Consider the following 15,494-nt stretch of genomic DNA (forward strand, 5'->3'; position numbering starts at 1 on the left):
AGGGTCTGAAGCTGGACGTTGTCAGTACCAGCACATCAGGGAAAGTGCTCTTGTGCACTGCCTTCCTCCAGCTGAGGGAAAAGGCCACTTAAGAGTCTGGCTGCCAATTTCACAGCTGCTGTTACAACTACTGCTGCTGACGAAAACAGCTGATCTCACAGCCTCCAGGCACAGTTTATGGACATGGATAATCATTCTGGAGTAATTACCAGCTTGCTCCCTTGGAGAAATTCACTGGTGAAAAGTCACTGGGAGCTAATTACGCCAATTACTTTTCAACACACACAGGCCCAGTGATCAAGAGGCAATTAAGAGTGTACAGTAGTCCACCCCTTCATTTTCTCTCCCATCTCAACTCCAACTTCGTATCCCCCATCCTATTCCCTTCTTCCTTGCTCCTATTACTTTACTCCTTTCTTCTGTTACCCTACGCTTTGCACCCATAATATGTTAAAAGACAGGGCTGCATTCAACTCTGGAGCTACTGTGACATCTGCCAAACATCATCCTGATCATTTGAGGACCAATTCTACCATCTATACCCAGAGTAAATAGCCCTTTACTGTGTAAATAGTTCCATAGTTTTCTATAAAACAACTGATCAAATAAGGTACTACTCAAAACAAGCAAGGGTTGCAAATATGATCATCAGTTACCATATTGTATTCCTTTTCCTCAACTCATGTCCATCTTGACTATTTTGATTATAAGTGTCTCAGGAGAAGGATGTGTCCTCTTACATGTTTGTGTAACATCTAGCTCATAGGACTATGTACGTAACTAATAAAATGAAAGGGTCTATTTGAACCTAGATACAATGGGGCCTGTACTTAAATTATGTGTACCCTAAAAGTGCAGACCCTAAAAAGGCGACAATAATACCGTTATCTTTTTATCTTTTCCTCAAGAAAAACAAATCCAGCCATTGTTAATGGGTGTGTGAATAACAGGAGGAAAGTAATCACAAAATATCAAGTTACTAAAGTAATAAATACATTCTTAAAGAGAGTGGGAACTTATTTGTTGGATTAAAAGTGTACAAAATATTCATTTCAGGTTTGATTCACATAAAGGTTTCTGGTGTCAACTCCTGGAAGAAGGAAAAACGAAGTGTCTTGGAAAGAGCAAAGGCAGAAAATACCCTCCTATGGACTCTGAGGTAAACCATGTTCTTCTAAAGCATTTTAGTATTTGAATGGCTTACAGGAGTTCCCAGTATATGTACAAAGACATTGCACATACAAAATTTTAACAAAAAAGAAAAAGCAATTACATGTACTACCTCTTCCTGTAACTAAAACCTTCCTAATAGCATGAAGTATATCATTATTTTTCAATCTCTTATTTCCAATGCAAAGCATAAAGGCCAAAGGTATCTACAAAATAGCCTGTTTTGAAATTGTCCTTTAAATGTTTTCCTCATACTGTAAAAAAAATAGTAACCCTCAAAAAAAATTACAACTCATTTAAAATCCTAGTTCCTGAATGGAGGGCATGTCTACACATTCATTAATGCACAGTGGTTACTGTGCATTTAATATAGTACTCGTATAATTAAGTACTAAATAAATGCACGGCCACCAGAGTTACTGTGCAGTACCTTAATGATACTGCTCAGTAACATATTAGCACTATCTGAGCTGTGACGTGCTACTGTGCAGTGTTTTTAGGCTACTGTGCAGTTAGCATCTCATGTAGACACATCCAGAGTGAACCACACCCATAATTAATTCACATGCATGCTTTGTAGTATTCATGGACAGATGTGTGTATGTGGTGCTAACCTTCTGTTCCTTTCCACACGTTCCATTCTTGAGCAGTTAGTCTGTGAGTAATTACATGGATTCTCTGCACAATTACGTTTTAAAACTGTTCAGTTTCGATTTCCATTGCCTTTGAAAATATCCATTTAAAAAAATGTTCAACTAAAGTAACCTTCTCTAGGCCCAATGCTGTCATTTTCATTCAGGCCCAAATATAGATCCCTTATGAGGGGACAAAATCATAGCAAGAGTTTAGAGCTTCTTTTTTTATTCTGTCATGACCAAACTGAAATCCTATTTGGTTTAGTCTGAGTAATACCTGAATTAAGACTTCAACATTTGGTCAATAGTAACTGCTATTGTCCTATGTGGACCTGATTTTTTTTTTCTCCTCTCTAGTTGCTATAAAACAGGAAGTCAGTGGAGTTATAATAGTATATGATCGCTGAGAAAAGACATTCAGGATTTGGGAAGAGTTTGTTTGTATTGTATTTGTCAGTCCTAAATGTGTCTGAAAAATATAAATATCTAAGTGACAGACATCCAGTCATGAGTAGCTAAAAACTTTTGGATCATATTCTGTTCTCAGTTAACACTGGCATAAGCTCAGAGTAACAATACACTTACATAGGACACTCTGAGATCAGAATCTAATCAGTTGCTCTGATTGCGATGTACATTTTGGAAATATTATACACCCAGTAATATAAGCTTCTGCCATTCAGCTCCTGAAAATTTAGATTTTGTGTGTAATACATGGGATAGGAGAAAGTATACATCGTAAGTGAAAGCCTGGCATAGTTCTGATACTGGTAAAACTGCAAAACCTGGGATCAATAGCAACCACCATATAGTATTTCATTAAATAAAAATATCTACTTTTATTATATCTACCAGTGCAGGGCTTTTCTGTCAAGCTACTACAGAGATCACAATGTGGAACTGTCAAAACTCCTACATAAATTGGGACAACCGCTACCGTCCTGGCTGAGACAGGAACTGCAGAAAGTGAGATAGCATTGAAAGGAAAGCTTCTTGGAATCGCTCTTCCGCACTTCAATCATCTTACCTAGAGCCTCCAATAGCTACCAGGTGGTGTTGTAAAATATATCTTTTCCAAACGAGTATAAAAGAATGAAATTCTTTCCATATGCTGGCATGTGGATTGTGAAAATATAGGTGTTTCTTAGAACTCTGGTGGCCCAAAGTCATTCTCCTAATTATTTCTGGGCCAGTGGAATTATTGTAGACTACTGTGCACACATGTGGAAGTCAATAGCAACTGGTATAAGCTTCAAAAGTAAAGATACAACTGTTGGGTTTCATAGTAAATATTTACACTTTTATATATCAACCTAAGAGTATTGTGTCTCATGTAGATTTTGTAGCCCATTGTTTGCCTGCTCACATTTTTTCTTACTATTCGACTATTATGATGTGTCTTATACAGTATGAAATGTAAGAAAATATAATGTAGCACTTAATAATACCAAATGTACTCCTGCCTTTGGAATATGCTTGCCAAATTTTGAACCTGATACCTGAAAATATATGAACACAATTGAGGAGTACAAGTCCACGTTACGTAGGTATACACAATGGACAGACTAAATCCTGAGAGCTAAATCCTGATTCCACATGCTAAAACCACATAACAAAAGTTGGTATATGAAACCTGACCCCACACAATGAGGATAAATCATAAGGATGATGTTGATCCCATAGAAGTTCCTGGCGTATGCTTTTAACCAAGATACCTCCTATACACAGTCCAGTGAAACAGTAAAATATGGAAGACAGACCACGTGTCTGAACAATACCAACTCTGCTTTTAAAAAGAAAAATAAATATATGCAGCACAGGTTAAAAAACTAAAATTATAATAATCGTAGTGAAAGTTTTAGCCTCCTTAGACTGTGAACCATGCCATAACAATGGACTGATGAAACAATGTTAGTAGATGTTTCACTCAAGGTACTGTGAATTACAAGACCTAGGGCCTGGATTCTGATCTCACATTTTTGTAAGTCATAAATAACTCCAAGTCTGTTTCACAGTGGACTTGCACCAGTGAAATTCTGATAAGAGCAGAAACAGACCCATATTTAGATTACTTTAATTTCTGCTGCTCTTTTTAATGCTTTTTTCATTCAGTTAGTAGCTGTATGTATTCTAAAATCTTACTTATGCTGATTGAAACGTGTAGGATGTTCCAGTGTCCTCCAATTTAGTATATGTAACTTGCATATGCTAATATACCTTCTCTGAGGAGATGCATTTTTAATATAGTTGGGATTAAATGTTCATAATAAGCTAAATAAAAGAGAATACACCGTGCAGTCATGATATAAAATTAGGCACTAATTGTGCAAACACTTACATATGCTTAAGTTATACAATAATGTGTACTCTCACTGCTATTCATCACTCACCAAATTAAACATGAGATTATCCTGTTATTGTTAACGCTTCAAATTTTAGGATACAGATCATTAAAATTGAGCCAAATTTTAGCCTTGGTATTTCTTCACTGAAATATGATTACATGTATTTCTAAAAAGTATAATGAATAAATACCAAGTGAAGTAAAGAAACCACAATGGTAGGTCAACCTTACTGTCTATGTATATTAAGGGGGGGATGTAATTTTTATCCCAACACAGTTTTCAGTAAATATGTCCCCCAGATTTGTCTTAAAATGGACAGTTAACGTGCATCAAAAAATTATATGTATCAGTACTGTTTTATTACATGTTCATAAACTATACAATTTAATGGCAATGGGATGGAAGCCAGTTTGTTATTGACTAAATAGAAAACAGACATTGAGATCCTTATTGTACCTCTAACTAGTAACTTTAAGTAGTTATGAATTTTGTATTGTAATATCTGGTTTTAATAGCCTGGAAAATCAAATACATACAAATTTGTATATAAAAATATTCAGTATTCAGCACATTATTGCCTAAAGGAGAATGCATGAACAAGAGAGAGGATCTAGCAGAATAGACATTCTTTAAGTTGAATATCATTTTTATTTATTAGACAAAATGATTTCATTTCCATTTAAAAGGACAGAACTTCAGTGAATTAGGCTCAGCAGTTGAGTTGTCTAAAACTCTGGAAAAAGTCCTCTCAATATCTATGAAGGAAAATTCCTCTGCATGCTGTAGGCTGTTAATGTGACTTACAAATTGCTGTATGGATTTGCAACAGCTGCTGAATAACAGGAGGAGACACTTAAGATTTTATCTAGTGCTACTAGTTTCACTTTTACTGCAAATATAACCTCACCAAACAGTAAAAAGAAAAAGCATTTGTAGGCTTTGTACAAAATAGCAGAGGCAAGACTCTATTCCACCTATTAAGAAATATTACAGTAAAAGCCCTGTTATCCAGCATTTTACTAACCGGCATTTCTATTAACTGGAATTTCCAGCCACATGTGGGGGTGGCGGGGAGCTCACACATGGCCACTGCCACCTCCTGCCCCTACCCCCGGGCTCCACATGTGGCTGCCCTACCCCTCCTCCCCCAGCTCCACATCTGGTCAAAAAACCCTGTGCCTCAGGTAACCCACGTTTTTAGATTATTGGCACCTCCATTCCCCACTCATGCCAGATAACAAGATTTTTACTGTAGTTGACTTAAGTGCCTGAGTGTAATTCTACTCTAGTCTGAGACCCTGAAAAAAAAAACTAGACAAAGGTTGGGTGGGTCCTCCTCCTCACTGATTTTTTTCCTGTGATTCACCCTTAAGGGCAAGATGTTGATATGTTACAAAAGTACATGCATTAATTCATTTCAAAGGATTTGAGTAGAGTAGAATAGAATTGCATTTACATGCCTAAGTCCACTTAGAAGCCTAATAGGTAGAATAGAATCTGGCCCTAGAGTTTTTGTACTTTGGTTTGTAGTTACTCCGTTCTTTAAAGCAGTAATTGCAAGACAAATCTGGGGCCAGATCGGGTCCCCAAAATTTCCACATGTGCAGGGAACGTCCTGCACACAGGTCTCTCATCTCCCATATATTAGACAGATGGGTGTCAACCATGTTTATAGCACCATCATAATTTACGGGGACATCACAAAGGAGTCTGCACAACCTAGATCTATAAGGAGATGGAACCCAGGTGGGCCAGAGAATGGAAAACCTCAGGTTGGGTAAGACTTGGAGTAGAATATGCAAAATGTTTTCACTGTGCACCCAGAGATTTTATGCAGATGGGGTATCTCAGAGCCATGGGTCCCATTCCATAGAGTCCCGTGATGGGACCTGGGAAGTATCCCCCTTGCATAGGGACCTTTGGCGCCATGGATATGTGACGATCTGGTAGAACCATCACATTGCTGAGAAGGGTACAGAGCACAGGATAGATATGGTTTTTCAAATAGCTAAATTTTCTTCCAGGTTTGCAGGGCTGGGCCAAGACTCATACTCAGGAAAGGAGTACATTGGCAGCCCTCATAACTTGAAGTGAAACATTGTGGAGGAACTCTGAAAGGGGATCATTTAATAGATTTTCTCACCTTCATCTCCCTCAGAGAGGTTTTACTGCCTTAAGTGACAATCAAGCTGTAGAGCCGTATCATTCAGGTCTTACTCAAGAAAACCTCCAGTTAAATTCAATGGGACTTTCATGTAAGTAAATGCTATGAACGAAAGGATTTCAGCTTTTGTCCCAGGGCATGATCCTGAAATTTTTATCAGTTAAAATTCCTCTTGAAGTCAATGCCTGATTTAGGTCTATAGGATCAGTCTCTTAAATATCAGCATTTCTAGTAAGATCCCAGCAAAGGTTGCATGGCACATTAAAAATACTACTGTCACACACACAAATGGATAATTACAGGCAAGATCACACTGCCCTTTCAGTTGACAACAGTATGATAGATTTACTGCTCTGAATTTCCAGATATGTGGAGCTTAAATGTATTTCTAAATGGCAAAGAAGGTATATATCCACAGCTTTTTCTTCAGAAGTAATCTATCGAAATATGTTTTTTTCAGTATTCAGCAGGATCCCATAAAAATGAGCTTGGCTTTTACTGGGTGGTCAGCCTGCTTAGTGATGAACAATGAGTCTCAGCAAAACATGCAGACTCCAGACCTTGTGTACAACAGCTCAAATCAAATATGCAGGAGTGGAGCTGAGCAAGCAATTCATAGACAGAATTTATCTGACAATTTTAGCCTCTTCTTTTCACAGTTTATCTTCAGGCAAGTTGCAGGTTTATTTCAAATGGACTCACTTTTTCACAAATGATGCTGTCAATTTTTATTTATTGTTTCATGTACTGATTGATCATAAGGAGTTTATTGCAAATCGTCACGCTGAGTTGTTTAGTTGTGATGGTCAAATACATCATGTGGTATGGTTTTGTTCTGTGGTGGGTAAATGCGCAAGCAATCCCTACAAATACTTGTGTATGTGAACTTAACATTTCTCTTCTGCAAATACCCAGGCATTTGACTTTGAAATTTGCATTCCACAAACATCTGTTCCAGTAAAAATCAATGCACAGGTATTTGCAAAAAGTGAACATACAGGGGTATAAAGACAGCGGATATAAACTCACTTAAGTATTTAAGCAAATGTTCTTGAAAATGTTGTGGTATTTTCCCAGCTTTACCTGTGAGAAAAGAATGAGTTGATTGATTTGCAGGCTAGCTTGTACAGAATACCCTTTTTCATTGCTTAAAATGTGAAACTTCCTCAGGAAGAAATTAAATAGATATTTCAATGTTTATAGATGTAATATTCTTGTCATTCACATTGAATGAAAAATTACTGGAAACATTTTTCTCAAAATTTTTTTAAATTTAAATTTAAAAGAAACCTGAATATTATTCTGATAGTAGCATGATCTCTGAGGTGCACAAATAAACTCTGATAAGAAAACAAACTGCTATTTGGTAGTGATTTTTATATTTATAAAAGTTCTCCTCCTCTGGGCTTCTTGACAGCTATTGTGTCTTGACCCTGAGGTGTAACACAGTCCAGAGCACATTAGCTGCATGAAAGTTTTTCACAAATGAAAAATATTGCTTACTGTGTCAATAGGGGGATATTACTGCTCTATGCAACTGCTTGTTTTACAGCTTTTGCTTGCTGCTTGCTTTTTATTTCCTGTGCCAGAAATTGTGTATGTGCTTGAGTAACATTTCCAAATCTTGATACACTCATAGCAAGGGGACTGTATTTGAAGTATTGGCCCTGAGGTGAAGTTTGGAGGAACATTGTTCAATAGTTGAGCCAGTCCAGCAGCCTTTGCTAGACATCAGGGGGGCATTAGAGAAGCCCGTAAAAATACTATGAATGACCAAAGAAAGAACATGCAGTGAAGTCTATGAACCATTTCACCCTAGTGCTACCTAGCCAAACAAAAGCTAACAGTTTTCTTGGAGAAAGAGAAAATGTATGAAACATTCTGTTCATTATACAGAGGTGATGTAACCTATATTTTTTAATGTTGGGTTTCTTTTATATTGAATACAATGACTTAAATTTGATAAGAGTAGCAGAAACAACAGTAAATAGTAGCTCAGGTGTTTTTAAAAACATTCCTATGGTGCAACTTTTTATAGAAACTGAGAGTGTTTGCACCTTAACTGTGGGGCCCCTTTTAAAAAGAAAACACTGGGATTTAAAACAATTCAGACACATCAGATAAAGTCATTGTTTATTTGCATAGCATAGTCTTGAGCACGAGTGGTGCAAAATCAGAATAGCTGAGGTATAACTGACAGTATAAACTAATGATCATACCTTCAATGTGACTTTTTCCTTTTGCACTGTACTGGGAGTAATGTTACCTTTCTGAAATAATGCTCAGTAGTCATAGTACAAAGCAATAACATAAAAGCTGGCCTTTTAAGATCAAAGCTGCTTTACAGGACTCACATTCTTCCAATCTTTTCTACTGTGTCCTGGTTTTCCAGGAAAATAAGTGGCCAACAACAAAATCCTGACATAAAATGGAGCTTCGTACACTAGCCATCCCTCCCTGCCTCATCTGTAGGAGTTTCATCACCAGCAATCCACTCTGGAAATAATATTTTTTTTCACTGGAAAATATTAATTCTCTGTTACTCCAATATAAAGTCAGTGTGACACCTGGCCTGTTTCTAAGGTGCAGAAATTCAAATTATTTGTAATCTCGTACCAGGCCTGTACACAGTCCAAAAAAGAAGAGGAGTAAGTGGACTAGAGCATCTAGAATCAGCACTGATTCATCATCAAGGCAGCTTTAGCTAGGGTATTGTCCATGGAGTCCGTAATAGATTTTAACACTGCCTTCTCTGGACAGAAAATACAAGATGGTGTAACAGTGCCACAACCTTGCTCTCTGAGGTGAATCCTCCAGTGCTGCTGCTCCAACTTGTACAAATTGTACAACTGTGTTCCCCATGTGGATTAATCAAACCCAAAGGAGTTATACTGTGCTCATGTCACTGTAACTGGACAGCAGAATTTAGCCCAGAGTATGTGAAAACACTTTCAGCCTTGGGCTAGTAAATCCCTTTCTGGGTAGCAATGAGAACTTTAAGCAGTTTATTTTCTTCCAGTGTAATTTATTTACAGGAGAAAACTGCTACTGCCCCACCAAGCTTGCCCCAGGCAAAAAAGTAGAGGAAAAGGAATGATGAGAAAACCAAACGTTTGTTGACCAACACTTAACAGAGAGAGATAACAGAAAAAAGGAAAATAAACCTTTTTCTTCCTTCCTTTTAATGAAAATGTCTTCATTAAAAGGAATGCTCCCATTTTGCAAATAGCTAAGTTTCAGTCTCTACCTTGATCTTAATTCCTGATCTTCAGGAAAGTACAAAAGGAAAAAAAGCATACTGGAGGTATGGTCACCAGCTTATACTGTCAACTATGCCTCAGCTGTTCTGATTTTGCACCCCTTGTGATCAAGACATTTGTTTCACATTGTTAAGGATTGACCAATTCCAAATAAAAATAAAAAAATGACAATTGCATAGATTAAAATGTGTGTTGAAACTAAAGAACAAAACTATAGTCCAGGAGCTCTATGATTCTCCTGAGATTGTATCTTTGGGGATCTGATTCTGTTCTCAAACCACGCTCTTTTTGGTATAATTTAATTCAGGGTAAGTCTGTGTGGCATAATGTGCTGCCCTGTCCAAGTACTTTTAGAAAGCTAGCTCAAGTACCAGATTCTGTGCAATCACATTAATATCACACTATACCCAGACTAAACATCCCTGCTGAAAAGCCTTTGGTACCTAACCTAGCTTGGGTATCTCTGTGCACAGATATTGAGCTGTATAGACAGCCCCTGTCAGCATTACACATAATTTATATTTTTAAATAGCTTTAAAATCAGGCCCTCTCTTTTTAATTTACAATTCCTGAACTACCCATTCAAATACAGAAGGTGATGGCAAGCTAGAAGGTTGGATGGAATGTCAGGAAAGCGTCACTGTTACACATACATGCATTTAGGTGATGAATATGAATATAATCCATCACTATCCCTGCAAGATAGCAATTAGAAGATAAACAGGGTTGTCCAGCTATCACTCAAAAATGCAGACAAACCCTACTCACTTTAGCAAAATAAATTATTCTTGGAAGTGAAAAATCTGCCAAGGTGCCAAAGTCTGAAAATCTCAGAGGCCTATAAACCCATTCCTATTAATTTTATAACATTTTATGATCCAACCAAGTGATTACAAAAAGATTTATGTCAATTCTAAATGTTAAAAAATATATATAGCAGCAACTATGACTGCACTTTTCCAGCTACAAACACAGCAGTGCTGTCTGCGTGCATAGCACATCTCCTTCATCCATCAGCATTTTGTAAATGTGATCACCAAGATCAAAGAAGTCTCTCCTGCCAACATGGAACAGTTCCTAAGAATGGGCTATTGGTACAAAGGCTGTTTTCACTAACGATCTGGGAAACTACTACTACCACCACAGAGTGATACTTTAAAATCCCATAAATTGTGTCCTCGTAGATACTTGAAGACCATGTTTATCTCTATCAGCGAGCCTGAATAGTTGTAATACTGTCATCATTTAATTAAAATATTTTGCAATGTCAGTAGAAGCTAATGGATTTGTAAAGCATTTGGCATGTTAATTTAGCATAACAGGTTGAAAATATAATATATATTCGGTAGCTTGATATATCCATTAAGAACACTGTAACCCTACATGACATTCATCATTAGATTGTATATTTACATGCTTGTAAGCAACATTGGATGAACTTTCTTGAACCCAACAACTTTCAGAGAATAATACATTTTTGCTAAATATCAAGCCCAAATAGTGAGACAGCAGAGCCACCCAGTGGTTATGTTGACAGCTTACCTAAATAACATCTGAATATAGTAGTTTGAGAGGAGAGGTACATGAGAGCAACCCTGAATTCTGATCACTTCTTAATTTTTCTAATCAGCTTGTATAACCACTGTTTTCTGGCAGGACTAGTATGAAATACTCACCTCAGTGGGACTTCTTTGTCTGTTTCTCATGCACTAAGCTTCGAATGTTGCAGCCAATCAATTGCAAAATTTCAAAGAGTGTTGTTGACATCTGTGGCCAGACTCCTATTGATTTTGTTAAAACTAAAAAATCCAAAGGTAAGCAATGTGGGAACCCATGGAATGAATCCCTCTGACATCTACTTTGCAGATACTTTGTGTAATTGTCAGCCATTAACATCCCAGCTAGCAGGTCCCTAGCTCAGTTCTGCTGTTTGCCCAATTTTAAAAACAAGTAGAAGTAAAAGAAAAATAGGAGATAGCAGATGCATGAATAGAGGGGCCCAGAACTCCTGGTACAGGGAAAGGAGAAGATTGGGTGCACAGAGAAGTCCTGCTGAGTTCAATGCAGTATGGCAGAAAGGGAGATTTCAGATGGAAACGGGGAGAAAATGTGTACACAGATAGCCGTTGGAAGGAAATCGAAGACATTTGCCTTCATGGGCGGGAGGAATAGATGTACACAGAGTCCCTTGTATGGCAAAGAATAAGGGACACGGGCATGTGGAGGTTGACAGAAATTGGGTTCACACTGAATTCTTGACACGATGGGCCAAGTGACAATTTAAATGGCAGTGACTCTTTGATATAGATGGGGGGAGAAGAAATGTAACCCAGGGGACATGTCTACATGTGCATTAATGTGTTTTTCCTAATGTGCATTAAATTTAGTAGCTCCAATGTGAGGTACTAAATAAAAGTACATTAGGCTGCTCTAATGCTCAGTAGCAAAAGTGCATGCTTTTTTAGTGATGCTTAATGTGCAGTAGCCTATTTTACTGCATATTAGTGTAATTACCTTTTTTTTACATGACAATTTAATGTGCAGTAGAATAAGCTACTGTGCACTCAAGTGCATGCGTAGACATGCACAGGTATAAGTATATTTAAAGCACAGGGGCTGTTCTGGTTTAAAACAATTGGCTCTGATCCATCAGAGGTCTAGGGATCATAATACAGGTAAGACTGCTGCAAGTAAGCTCTAGCCTCCCTTCTCTGTTACTGATGTGTTGCCTCCACCATGGGAGAGGATCTTGTCATTATACAGTAACATCTTTACTGCTGTTATTTATTCTGTGAATTCGCCTTTTACCCAAATACTTGGCAGTATCCCCAACGTGTCCTGTGCAATTTGGTTTGACATCAAATACCACACTTAGCAGGTAAGTGCTTTTTATTGATTTCTAGACTACAAAATCAAAGAAAGAAAAACAGTACATGTATAAGTCCATGTGTATAACACAAGATGTAATTAGCCTAAAAACAAGCATTATCAATTGCAGAAATTCAGGCGTAGGGCCTTGTCTCACATTCACTTGCAATAGCTGCAAAACCCTTGGATGTGGTGGTGCAGTAGTGCTCAAACTTTTTGCCTGGCCAGATGTACAGCACTCGGTCTGTCCCCTGGATCCAGCCAGTGGTTCCAAGTGGGCTACTGAGGCATGGGGGGAGCAGGCAGCCTGACCCCAATCCAGATACACAGGGGAAGGGGCTTTGCCCAGCCCCAACCCAGCCCCACAGGGAGGGAGGGAGCATAGCCCAGCCTTGCCAGAGAAAAAGAGGCATGGCCCAGCCCCTATGTGGCCATGCATGGTATGCTGTGCTGAGGAGAGGGGAGGTGACGGAAGGCAAGAGGCAGACGTTGGGAATAGGCAGCAGATAGTTCGCCCCCTAGTAATGTATGGCTGCTCATCTTGTCCATAAGTTGCTACATCCTCATATCCACTTGTCCAGTCCTTTCTGTGGCCTAGCAGAGGAAGGGGTCATGCCCCAGCCCTGGCCTGGCACACAGGGGAAGGGGTTGTAGCCCAGCAGAGGAAGCGATCACGGCCCAGCCCCAATCTGGCTGTGTGAGGAGCAGTGTGTGTGGCCTTGCCCCAACCCAGCTGCACAGGGAGAAATGCAGGGCCTGGACCCATGGGTAGGAGGGGGCATGGCCTGGCACTAACATGGCTGCATAGAGGGATGCCGGCACGGGTCAGCTCCCACTCACTGGTGGGGCTTGGAAATCTGCTAGCAGGGAGGGGTGGCTGTATTCATTGCTACTGTTCCCCCACTGCCAGATTTCCCAACCCACGGGGAGCCAGCCCTGTGGGCCAGATGCTATGGCTCCACCAGCCTGAACTGCCCCACGGGCCAGTGGTTGAGCAGCCCTGGTGCAGTGTAGTAAAGTTAGTATGTCTTAGGGCGGTCTCCCACGTTCACTTGCAAGCGCGGCAAGCCAACGGACGGACAACCCCCAAAGCTCCCACCCCATAACCCTGAACTGGATGTTAGGTCTGACCATCTCCCCGTTTTCGGTGCTGGGGCCGTGAGGGACAGCAAGCAGGACCCCCCGGGGTTTCCATACTGTTCCTCTCCCCCAGAGACCTCCAACATGTCAGCTCCGCCCCCCGACTCCCAAGCTCCCTGGCTCCCACCACATGCTGGGAGAGCTCTCCCCAGGGAACCACTTGGCAGCAGCACCAAGGGCTCAGGCGCTTGGGCCTTGAAAGTGCACTTCCCCACGCACTTGAGCGCCCAACGGCCGGGCAAGAGCTGGCCCGTGCCGTCACCGCCCACACTGCCGCCGTCACGAGATGGAACGCCCACTTTGAGACACAGCTGGGGGCTGCGGGGCCACTGAGGCGCGCCTACCAGTCAGGGCTCTCTGACAGCAGGGAGCTCCACCCCCTCAGGCGGCAGGCACTGAGCAGGGCGCTCTGCGCCTGCGCGGGGGGGGGGGAGGAGGAAGCGGCGGCAGCTGCGGCGCGGCTCATGGAGCCTCCCCTTCCCGCCCGAGGGGAGGGGGCGGGGCCTTGGCGTCACCCGGAAGGGCGCTCCCTATATCAGGAGTCGGGCGGGAGGAAGGGCTTCCTCTTTAGGCAGCGAGCTGCAAGCGCGGGTTGGTATGTGGAGGGTTCTATCTTCCCCTTCGCCGCGTGGTTTCAGCCCTTCTGGCCCCCTCGCGCCGTTGGTGGCGGCGGTTGCCAGCGACGCGGGGGGTGAAGAAGCGCCCGGGCGGCGGTGCCAGGATGGCGACGCCTCTCTCAGGTAGGCGCCATTGCCGGGGTGGGCGATGTACCATGAATCCGTGGGACCTGCCGGCTGTGGCAGCTTCCCTTCCTAGACATGGAAGAGTAACGCCTCGCTATTTGGCAAGGCTCGCACCGTGCCGTCGGTGGCGGAGCTGACTGGAGCGAGGGACACGCGGGAAAGGGCTCGGGGGCGCGGGGCGGGACGGAGCCTGGGTGGGTTGGGCCTCTAGCCCGCCACGTGCTCCCCGCCCAGACTACCTGACCTGCGGGGAGCCGTGAGCTTTTGAGGCTTTTTTTAGTTGTAAAAAGTGTATCTTTCTTCTATATGAATCGATAGTGATGTATATACGCTGTCTGGCTACTGTTCCTTCCCACCGTAACCCATTTTTAGAGCCCTGCACAGGAACTCCTGTTGGTACGCTTCTCATATTCTAGCTCAAATTAGCCAAATTGGTTCCAAATCCTCTTGATTGAGCAAAGCTCAATCGTTCAAACTGCATATGTGGCGCTACCCAGCTGGCAAGTACTCTCCAACCCAGACTTGTCAGCGTGGGGCTTCAGCTAATCCATTGGCAGGCATCCTGTGTGCAGGCCCAAGCCCAGAGACTTGGGGTTTGGCTGCTCTGAAGTTTCCCTTGGCCAATGTTCATTGGTGGTAGCTAAGGAAGAGTCTTTTCTTTTTCCAAAAAAAAAAAAAAAGACTTGATTTAGCTCATGGGGTGGAGGTGTGGAGTGCCCCTATCTTCATTTCAAACAAGGCTGTAAACTCCATTTGGCAGCACAGGCTTGATTGGGTCTATGAATGGCTGCCCCTCCCCTTCCCAGCCTCCAGTGTGCCACAGGAAGTGCTCCAGGCAGAGTCCCTCCCAACTCCTCTGGGATTTAGGCCACGTGTTTTTCCCCAAACAGTCCAGGACTGCCACACACATGGTCCCTGCCAGTCTGGGCATGTGGAATGAATGGGCAGTTTGTGTCCCAAGCCCGGTGGGCAGGGTGGGTGAACACATGGGTCAACTGAGACCTGGGGCAGCAGGGGGAGGGCTCTGCAGGCCAGATTTGGCATGTGAACCACGTCTTTCAACCCTCCCCTATTAGCAACAACGAATTGAAGGCAATATAGAATAACCAGTGCACACAACCTGAGGAAACTTCTTAAAATGTAGATGCTGGCTGCTTTTGTGGGGGGGG

At 41.6% G+C, this 15,494-nt stretch overlaps 1 protein-coding gene and 1 long non-coding RNA gene across 2 annotated transcripts in view; both read left to right on the top strand.

Annotated features, from left to right (window-relative positions):
• The window catches only part of LOC109301102 (bifunctional heparan sulfate N-deacetylase/N-sulfotransferase 3), a 176,865-nt gene extending 172,101 nt beyond the window's left edge, over positions 1-4,764 (top strand). The window contains exons 14-15 of the mRNA XM_019522025.1: positions 1,057-1,159; positions 2,661-4,764. Coding sequence (XP_019377570.1) covers positions 1,057-1,159; positions 2,661-2,780 — 223 coding nt within the window. The 3' untranslated portion in view covers positions 2,781-4,764. The remainder of the gene's footprint in view (positions 1-1,056; positions 1,160-2,660) is intronic.
• A 9,359-nt stretch (positions 4,765-14,123) lies between these two features.
• The window catches only part of LOC109301103, a 2,816-nt gene continuing 1,445 nt past the window's right edge, over positions 14,124-15,494 (top strand). The window contains exon 1 of the long non-coding RNA XR_002098431.1: positions 14,124-14,322. This is a non-coding gene — a long non-coding RNA (uncharacterized LOC109301103). The remainder of the gene's footprint in view (positions 14,323-15,494) is intronic.

This window comes from Gavialis gangeticus, unplaced genomic scaffold (assembly GCF_001723915.1).
Source record: "Gavialis gangeticus isolate Ggan-Ray unplaced genomic scaffold, GavGan_comp1, whole genome shotgun sequence".
Taxonomy (NCBI): Eukaryota; Metazoa; Chordata; order Crocodylia; family Gavialidae; genus Gavialis; species Gavialis gangeticus.